The sequence below is a fragment of the Cajanus cajan genome, chromosome 2, assembly GCF_000230855.2.
Source record: "Cajanus cajan strain Asha chromosome 2, NIPB_CcT2T_4, whole genome shotgun sequence".
NCBI classification, from domain to species: domain Eukaryota; kingdom Viridiplantae; phylum Streptophyta; class Magnoliopsida; order Fabales; family Fabaceae; genus Cajanus; species Cajanus cajan.
Window position 1 is genome coordinate 76,252,144 of NC_138518.1, and position 10,610 is coordinate 76,262,753.

General features: G+C 27.8%; 1 protein-coding gene across 1 annotated transcript; it reads right to left on the reverse strand.

Annotated features, from left to right (window-relative positions):
• Positions 1-1,232: 1,232 nt before the first annotated feature.
• LOC109805962 (D111/G-patch domain-containing protein) lies at positions 1,233-4,382 on the reverse strand. The gene is made up of 11 exons (XM_020368268.3): positions 4,196-4,382; positions 4,042-4,126; positions 3,889-3,965; positions 3,768-3,792; positions 3,595-3,688; positions 3,438-3,504; positions 3,030-3,123; positions 2,765-2,946; positions 2,336-2,560; positions 2,141-2,257; positions 1,233-1,594 (listed from the first exon to the last, which is right to left on the reverse strand). Exons 1-11 carry the CDS (start codon positions 4,271-4,273, stop codon positions 1,529-1,531), a joined length of 1,110 nt encoding a protein of 369 aa, XP_020223857.1. The 5' UTR covers positions 4,274-4,382; the 3' UTR covers positions 1,233-1,528.
• Between the last annotated feature and the right edge of the window lie 6,228 nt (positions 4,383-10,610).

Sequence of the window (10,610 nt, forward strand, 5' to 3'; positions counted from 1 at the left end):
AATAGAAGAATTTCAAATTCTCCCAAAAAAGTAAGAATTTGAAATTCCTCATTTTTTTCTTCTTCTTATTTCACTTATATATTTTATCTTATCTCTTATCTCTTCATGTTTTTAATTATTGATATTCAAAAATATTTTTAAAATTATTAAATATTATCTAATATTAATTTTAAAATTATTAAATATTTAAAAATTAGCTAATATTTATTTTTATAAAATTTAATTTAAAAATATCAACATATAAATATATTTTTAAAATAAATTTTACCATGGTGGAATCAAATTATCATATTCAACTCAACAATTTAAAATTTGATAAATTTGAATTGACTTATCCAAACAAAATATTTTAAGAATGATAGAAATTGAAATTAAAGTAATTCAAATACCAATAATTTAAAATTCCTTGAATTTGTAAAATTGTTCATCCAAACACACTATTACTTTTTACTAAAAGTTATTAAACATGTTACTTTATAACATGCAACACTATCAATTTATCCTATTTGGTACCCATAGACACTATTCTTTTGTCCACGCGTATAAAATAAATGGTCAAGTACTCTTCTAATTCATGTAAACCGGTTTGAACCAAGGTTAATGATAGGTCAATTTCGATGTTATGACGTGATAGTTAACTCGCGTAATATCAACCATCACACTACAAATATGTGTTGCTCATAATAATGTTCATATTGCTATATTTATCTCACATGGTTTAACTAACAATCTCAACTAAGTTGATGCCCAAATTACATTTTATAATACCTGAGTGGAAGTGTTGCTTAACCCTAAGTTTTTCTAAATTAAAATTAATAAAATCTAATGAATGTAAATTCTATTCCAAAAATATAAATTAGAATACACAAAATACACAAATTAGAAGCATGAATTTGATTCCCTCGGTTATCTTAATTAGACATTCTTAATCTGTGCTCTTATCTATTTGGATGTAAATTTCACGTGTTGATCCTTCAATTAAAAAAATAAAAATAAGCAACAAATTCTCAATTATTTTAAATTACCTTCCTTTTAAAAATTAGGATTGCCCTAATGATGAGATATTATATAAATACATAAAAACTTACATCCGATCTTTATTACTGTCATAATCTTTTTTATTGATGGAAAAATAAATACCTCCCTTTTACTTGAACTTCACCTTTTTTTTCTAAATTTTTATATAATTAAAATAAAGTACACACAATTAACAACCTGTATACATATGTTCCTTTTGAAAAAAACAGTGGAACCCTGTTGAAATTTTTCCATGTTAATCCACTATTCCTGTGAGTGCACACTACACAGATAATTTTAATATCCATTCCAGGGCACATCGCACTTATCAGATTTTCAACTTACAACAAAAAATGCAAATTAAGTTTCATAAAATACTATTTAGATGCTGTAAAGACGTTGATATAGCCAACCAATGAAAATTTACCTATACTGAACTCAGAACTGCCCCCATTTCTCTCCCAAAATATAATGAATTATAAAAAGGCCGAGAAAAAGACGTATCAAAATTTCAGCTTCTCTTTGACGCCAATCGCACTCTTTTCCCTTCGATACAAAACTTTCTACTACCTGTCAGCTGCAATCAAGCATCAAATCGTGTCAACCTGGAGGACGATGCAAGAAATTATAATTGCACATTATTTGCACGGATATTACCATAGCATGGAACGCCAAGAATAATAACGAATAAGTGCACGAACTCCATTAAGAGATGATCCCAGATATATATTAGTTAATTATAACTTCATTTCAAACATCAAATATTTCTATCAAGAAAAGATTGTGGTTAAGAATTTCGCGTAGTTCTCCACAACCCCACTTAGTCCATCCACAAATTTTTGCCAGATAATTTTCACAATAATACAAGAGGATAAAAAATAATATTACAATTTAGCCCTTCTGAATTTTAATGTTTCATGTTTGGGGAACTTTAATATGTAAGTCGATCCAATTTCGATTATTCAATTAGTTTAAGACTTGTTAAAGTGAAAAAAGCAATCTTTGTGGAATTATAATTTTATACTGCACATACAATTTGGTGTGTTTGCCAATACCACCACAATATTTGATTCAAAGTGAATTGCTTAACTGTGATATAGAATTAAGACTAAGGTAGCCATACCTTTTGCTTTAAGTAAGATACAGCCTCTCTTTTCGAAGAAAAATCAGACAAAATTGAAGATGAATGCTCATCAATAAGAACTTTGAGCTGTTTCAGTTTCAATGATTCTCCAGGGGCCTGTAATTAAGCAAGTAATCAGCCATGAATTCACTAAAAAGGGGAAAAAATATTTGCAACACAAGAAATAGGTCTCACCTGTTGTAAAATCTGTTTGCACAACTTTTTCAGCTTCACTTTGCATGCAACAATCTTTTCTACTTTAATTAAGTCATCATGTGCTTGTTTTTCCAGGGAATCAATGTCAGCAGAATCTTCATCACTATCATCAAAGGATGTCTTTTTGCCCTGAAAATAGCAGCCAGCTACTTTCTTGGTTCTATCCTTGATGCCCAGTCCTTGCTTCCCTGTTGTGGCTTTCTCCTGGCATAACAATTACTATATGGTTAATTATTACACCTTTTAGGTTTGGCTATGAATTATTAACACAATACAGCATTGAAGTTTAAGATATCAGTCGAGCATCTCCAGACCCTTAGTATTGAACATCACATTATATTACTGTTATCATTTAACAAAATGAAATATAGAGCATGTAAAAAGTACAATGGGGATAAGGTCACATACCTGGACTAGATTATATAGGTTTTCTTGATCCTCTTCGAAAAACTCAGTTCTCTCTGCCCTATTTTTGACACTTTCAGCTATCATAGATCTTTTCTTCTTTAATTCTGCTCCAAGAAATCCACCAGAGACAAAACCATATTTGTAGCCCCACCAATTTGGAGGTATAGCAAGACATTTGCTTCCTATACCAATGCAGTAACCAAATATCATGAGTTGTCAATTAACATAAATAGCACATAAACTTCTTTTCAGTTTAAGCTTATACCGTCATCTTCAAAAATTTGAATTTCAGATGTCTTTAACATGTCGAGTTCACCATCAGAATTATCAGTACCCCCAGATATGTCACCCTTTTTAACCTATCACCAACATCATAAACAACCTTGTATTAAATATAGCTGAAATAAACACTTAAGAAGCTTAATTAGCTTAACACTTAGATTTGTAAAATTCACCCAAAAAAAAGCTAATACTTAAATTTTAACATTGAAGTAACAAGACTTTTCAAAAAGAAAGAAGCACAAGGGGCATTGATTTTCAAGCAACGACTGGCGCAATAAAATTTGAGGAGATAAAAATCTATGGTTTGCCTCTGTCGAAATTAAGTTGAAATGAACAAAAGTTGTGAATGGTGTAGTGAATGGTGTATCCACTAGTCACAGTTGGAACTTACAAGAATTCCTTCAAGATCCTTCAAGGAATATTGTGAGACGAGCTTCCCCCTCTCTCTTCTCGTGTACCTGAAACATAGCAGCAAAGTTAAAACCATGCAGAGTTGAATCTAGACTAGACAACATCATAAATTATAAATAGGAGACCGAGAGACAAACCTTCCCTGTGGTCTTGTAGCTTTGGAGACAGAATTGTCATTATCAACAGGAACCCTAGCCCTGGTTTCCACCTTATCTGAGTTTTCCCCAATGTCTGTCACAGTTCATAAATACACAATGCTCAGAACACATTCACACGGGAAAATCAGAGACGAGCATGAATGGGATTATACCTGTGTCATGGGATTGCGGCGCTTGCTACTCGTCATGCAAAAGAGGAAGATCTCAATTAAGACGTAAGAGGGAGGAAAAAAAAAAGAATTGAAGGGACAAAAACATGAGAGAGAAACATACGACTTTCAATCTCTTGAGGATGTCATCAAATTGAGTGGTGTCGAAGGCCCAGTTGTTTGGCTTCTCAAGGCCAATACCTGTTTGAATTTAGAAGCGAATAAGAAGAAGGAGAGAGATAAAAAGGAATGAAAAAGAGGAGGAAGGAGAAGAAACCAATAGTGTCCTGCTTGTTTTTGACTCGAACGTATCCTTTGATACCCTGCTTTTCTTTTCCGAGACCTTCTCCTTCTTCCCAACCCTAACATCAACATAATAGACTTAGATCAAATCAAATTCAATGTATGTGTACGACGGAGAGAGGGAGTACCATTTGCTTCATCAGGCGAAACGCAGCGGATTGCCTGGCGACACCGACATAACAGAGAGGGGTTTCGGGCGCCGCCATGCCTCCGCCTTGCCGCACACCGTCTACTTGCTTTTGCTTCTTCTCTTTCGATTGCTGTGCTGCTGTTACAAACCCCAAACGAACCCAACTGAAAGTCCAAACCCCTCCTAACTCCTAAGTCCTAACCACTACTTACTTTTTCTTAGGGGCTTCGTTCCTCGCTCTATGGGCTTTCCTAGGCCCATTTCATTCTTCTCTAAATAATCGGCCCATATCCTATTACCTCTTCGCCTCTGAACACCAAAATGACCCGCGCTTTCCTTTCCCCTACCCTCTCCTCCCATTTACCTTGTTTGATAAACCAAAAATGAAATACAAATCAAAATTATTTGCTAAAAATAAATTTAATTTCTAAATAATAATTATTATATAATAATTGTTTTACTTATTATTCTTAAATACAAATTATATATAATTATCATGTAAATATATTCAATTACGTTTATATATATAAGTGAAATTGAGATATTTTGTATATTTATAAATTTTATTTAAATAATTTTTTTAAAAAAATAAAAATAGTGATTTTGGATAAAAAAAAGAAATAGTAAAATATTTATTTTAGTAGAAGATGTAAAAATTGAAGTAATTAGTAATAAGAAAGAGAAAAACAAATACTATCTTCAATAATGTTTTTAGAAGTGGTGATGTGCAGTTAATAAATAAAAAATAAAAAATCAAAAAAATAATTCATGTAATTATTCAAAAAAAAAAGTTAATTGAAAAGATATAATTACAAATTATATATGTATAGAGAAAGTTTTTGTATTTTACCTCTAAATTTTAAGTTATAGCTATATCTTTTATCCTTCTATTTTTGTTGATTTATAGTTTTAATTTCTTTATTTTAAAATATAAATACTTATTCTCTTATTTTTTAAAATATAAAATTTTATTCCTTTTATCAACTTAATATTTGTGTATTATTAAGTTTTGATATTATCGACTGATTTATTATTACTAAAGTGATATGATATTTAGTAATGTAATGTATAAGAATAAAAATTAAAAATAACATATAAAATTTATATATATATATATATATATATATGAGTAATTGTTATTTATTTTATTAATAAAAAATTTATTTATATTTTTTATTTTTTATTTTTAAATATCATATTATTGCGTATTATATTATTTAAGTACGAGTAAATATTAAAATTTAATTATTAATAAATGTTAATTTGATGAAAATAATAAAATTTTATATTTTTAAAGTTAAAAAGATAAAATATTTTTATTTTAAAATAGAAAAAATAAAATTATGATTTGTTAAAAGTTGAAAGAGCAAAAGTATAATTTAACATAAATTTTATATATTTGAAATCAGTAACTCGAATTCGTTACTGTACGGTCAAATTTTGCTCTTGACTAACTAACATCTTTCTCATCTTTTGTTCTAATTTTATCTTTTTGAATAGCGTATGTTTTATTGAACTACACAGTTCATCTCGCCTTATATTTTATCATTTTCGTTATGATAATTATTGATTTTTATTTTATAAAATAAGTTAGACTTAAATACGTTTTTAGTCCTTTAAATTTAAGTCGAATTTATTTTTAGTTCCTCAAATTTTTTTTGGTTCGTCCCTGGAGTATTCACTGCCGACAGCAGTGACTAATCTCCTCGCTACGTTGGAGTTCCTCAAATTTAAAACTATTATTTTTAGTTTCTGTAATTTTTAAAAATCTTGTTTTTATCCTTTAAGTCATTAATAATGTATTTGAAAGTGACTAATTAAGACAGTTATACAATATCAACCAGATTTAATGTAATATTTTCACTCATAAAGATACTAATAGGTAAATTTTATATAATAATATTTAATAAATTTTTTAATAAAATTTGAATATAAGAATTAAAATAAATTTTTTTTAATTACAGTAACTAAAAATAATAATTTTAAATTTAAAAGACAAAAACAGATTTATTTTAAATTTAAAAGATTAAAAATATATTTAAACTAATAAATTATGTTCACTGAGGTAGGACTTTATAGCCGCTACTGATTGGTTTGGTATCTGACACATGGACATTTAAGGTAGTATCAACCACTTTTTTTGGTTTAGTTTTGAATTGCCAATTACATATCATCGACGGAAAAATTGAACACAGATGTTTAGCTTGAAGCTTTGTAACTTGTAAGTGAAACTGGGAAACTAAAGAATGAGGCCGGAAATTTCGTGAAGAAAACTAAAGACTTATGCTTCAAATAGTCACTACAATACTGTTTATGGAGATCTTGTAGCCACTCTTGGCTGCTATGTTTTTCGTTCGAGTGACTTGTTCTCATGAGATGGCAGGTTTGACCGTGACGTTCTAGTGAATAAATATTCTCATTGACCATATGAATTAATTCATTAGCATTTACTTTCAACAACTCGCTAAGAATATGGCTGCGTTCTAAGGTTTCTGTATTAATTAAGTATAAGTGGATTTCTGTGCTGAGGTTTTTTTTATCAACAAATTGGAATTTGTTGGTCAAAAAACCATGTTTATAGAGGAAATCGTCAGTTATGATGGTTAACGTTACGAGGAATGAGAATTAAGGTTTTCCTCAAGTCAATGTTTGGGCTTTGGCAATTGCAATTCAAACGTGAATTTTTTTAGTTGTGCACTTGTATGGTAGAGTATTTAATTAAGTGTTGAAAAGTTTGAGTAAGACATTCTGATTTTTGAAAACTGAAGGAGCATGCGGAGGAACTTAAGATGTGGTCAGATTTCAAAATATATAGAGGCATAAAAAATAATCAGAATCGTATCTTGAAAAAATATTAGGAAAAGTAAAGACCACAGAACTAGATTAAATTTCATTTACAAATTCTCTCTCATAACTAACATCTCTTTTATCGTGATTATTAACTATTTGATATTTGATTATGTAATTTTGTTGGGTATTAAACTTTCTTCTTATGCCAAGAAAAGACCCAAAATTGAGAAGTTTATTTAACATCTCATTTAATTAAGTTGAGAGGAGGTCTGAAGTTCAAGAGGTGAAAAAGAGGGAAAGTCATAAATTATTTTAAACACCAGCACTTTGAGAGAGAATGAGAAAAAATTATTCTCGTTTTTACACAAAACTACAACTATAAAATCGATACTGCAGATTCGTTCACCGTTAGATCAGGCTGAAAATTTGATAGCAGGTCCGAGATATCTGGTTCTTCATTTTGAATGGTTGGATTGTTGATATGAAATCTAAGTTGGGAGATATTTAGTTCACACTATAATTATGTATTTGGATCTTTGCATCTTTTTTGGTCTCTATTTGTAAGCTTTATTGCTTTGTTGTTTGGCTGGGTGTTAGCATTGATTTGTGCAGTTGATTGAGATTCCTTTGTACTCTTCGTTGATTATAATGGAACTATTTCTTTGGTCTAGACAACTCGTGATTTTGACTCTTGTTTTAAAGGGTTTTTCATGTTAAAATCTTCATATCTTTGTGTGTGACTTTGGTGATTTATTATTGTTGTTAATTAGTTGTTGCTCTTCATAAATTTTTGTAATTTAGAAAAATTTATTTTCACTGCGTTAACTGTTTGAATTTGCTATGTGTTGTTATTTCCCATCAAATTCCACCATCAATTTTTTTTTTGTCTTTTATTTATGTTCTTCCATCTTTATTTAGTATTTTCCCTTCTTTTTTCATTTATTACTTTCAATCTTTAAAGTTTGTATTTTTATGCATAAGAAAGATTACAAAGTTAATCTTTCATTTTTTTCTAATTTATTGAACATCGTAAGCCTATTTAATAGAACTATTCAAGAATTTCTTGCGTATTCTGTGTGAATCCGTTTCGTGATTTCGTTTAGCGGCAAAAATTAAGATTACTAATAACAAAAAAAAATGGTTTCTTTACTATTTTGGTATTTATAATTTCATTAAATTTTTAGAATTAAAATTATTTTATTTTATTTTTTATAATTTATAAAGTAATGGACAACGGAGACTTAATTTAAAAAAAAAAACTTAAAGAGAATAAAATACAATGTTTTAATTATAAGAATTATATATATATATATATATATATATGTGAACTATACGGATAAAGGAATAATTAAACCTACTTTAAATTAGGTTGTTGCATTGAAGAGTGCAGATTCAAAAACATAATAAATGTAGTACCAAGGAAATTAAAAAGTGAAAAAGCGTTAAACGTATACTGATCCATCGTCGTCAAATGTGCTAGGTTGAATGTTTATTTTGAATATTTTCACTTCTGACCATTGACTGTCATGAGTTATTAAACGTCAATGCAATGTTTTAATGCCTAAAATAGCATATACCAAAATTCACATTAGGTGAAATTAATGAGAAGACTTGGCCATGTATAATGGTTGTTTATTACGTATATGAACGAAACTATGTATGGGTAGGTTTGAAGAAATTGCATTTTTGGAGATTATTAGTTGGTTTTTGCAGAAACAAACAGCTATTTTCTTTCATAAGTGGGGCTTAGAATTTAGTATATGTTCGATTCAGCTATATGTGTATAAATCCAAACTTATTTAATTAAGAGGGGTGACGTATAACAACTTATATTAGTATATATATATATATTTATTTATTTATTTTATGTTTATCTCTTCATTCCGTTATTTATTATATTTCAATTATTTTCTTTTTTTAGTTGTAATATTTATTGTATAAATATTATTTCTCTTTAACTAATAATAATAATAATCATAATAATGATAAAATGTATGTGAGGGTTTTAATCTTCTTCACCTTTTTTTTCTTTTTCTTTTATTAGATTCTTAACTTTAACTTTAATGTGCTCTACACCATTTTTGAACTCAATGAAGGTCCAATATCTTCTCTCCTATAAGTGGTTAATTTAAATTAAATAAATTATTACTTTATTTTGACAGCTAATTAATAATATAAATTTATATTTAGTTTTGATTTCACATTTTATAAGCAATACTGTGAAACATTTTTCAAAAGGAAAAAATGGATTTAATTTTTAATAACTTGTTTCCTGAAAATAACAAATTATAAACAGATAATTTAAAATTTTTGTCAAAGAATAAACATGTCTCATATACGCCTAACTAACCCTTTAATATCGTGTTGTTTCTACGTTATTATTATCGTTATCATTATTATATAATATTTTTAAATTAATAATTAAAAATTAATTTATATTTGTGAAACGTAACTTTTGTGAGATGAGAGTAATTATTATCATGTCAATAACTATTTGATAAATTTAATAAAGTATTTAAAAATTAAATATTGAATTATCCATTTTCATATTTTATATAATAAATGCTTTTTTAAAACTATATATTTGAGAAATTAATTAACCCTATCATTATCATATTTTTCTTCCTGTTCAAACATTCTAGCTCTTAAGGAACAACCAAAATTTTGTAATTTGAGTAAAAGGAATTTTCAAAAAAAAAAAATAAAAAAAAAATCTTATAAAAATATTATTTTTATTTCTCTTTTGCAGTTCTTCTTTAATTAATTAGAAAAAAAAAGTACATTATTTCTTTAATTATTTGAAGTTTGTTCTTTTGTATTTTCTTTTTCATCTAATTATTATTATTTCAAACATGTAAACTTTTAAAGGAGAAGTTATAAATTTTAGGCTAAATATCTAATTTAGTCTCTCATAATAATTAAAAATTTTAATTTGATCCCATTTTATTTTTTTTTTGTTTTAATTTAGTCTTCAATAATTTAAAAATACATTAATATTGGACTTCCGTCCAAATTTTACAAACGATGTTAAATATAGACGACGTGGATGTCACATAGATATATAGGTGACAATGTTTCCTCTTATGCAACCTTACCACTTATGCATCTACATGATATTCATGTCGTCCATATTTAATACCGACTGTAAAATTTGGACAGAAATTTCACATTAACGTATTTTTAAATTATTAAAAAATAAATTAAAATAAAAATAAAAGTGTGATTAAATTAAAATTTTTAATTATTATAAGAGACTAAATTAAGTATTTAGCCTAAATTTTATGATATAAATGAGATTATTTTTGAAAGTGAATTTTGTGCTGGGCGGTCGAAACGGAAATCACATGCGTTGAATTGAGAATTGGGAAAGGATGGGTGGAAAAATAATGTTGACTAATCGTAAGTCATAAGTCATAACCATACCATCTTTTCAGGTCAAGGCCACCCATGTGCACATTAACACCTATAGCTCTTTCCAACTCCCAGTCTTCTTCTAAGACCATATTTCCAACTTTATTCTTCTAATTTCCTTCTTTAAATGTTAAAAAGATAATATCATATATAATACTTGTATTATATTCAAAAATATCTTTATTATTATTTATTTATCTTAAATACACGCA

Bases quoted from the DNA above. Each gene is read 5' to 3' on its own strand.
- LOC109805962 (XM_020368268.3), bottom strand. From the start codon at position 4,273: ATGGCGGCGCCCGAAACCCCTCTCTGTTATGTCGGTGTCGCCAGGCAA. The intron at 3,689-3,767 runs GTATAATCCCAT...GAACTGTGACAG, and splicing joins GCCGCAATCCCATGACACAG to ACATTGGGGAAAACTCAGAT. The intron at 2,947-3,029 runs GTATAAGCTTAA...GCATTGGTATAG, and splicing joins TCAAATTTTTGAAGATGACG to GAAGCAAATGTCTTGCTATA.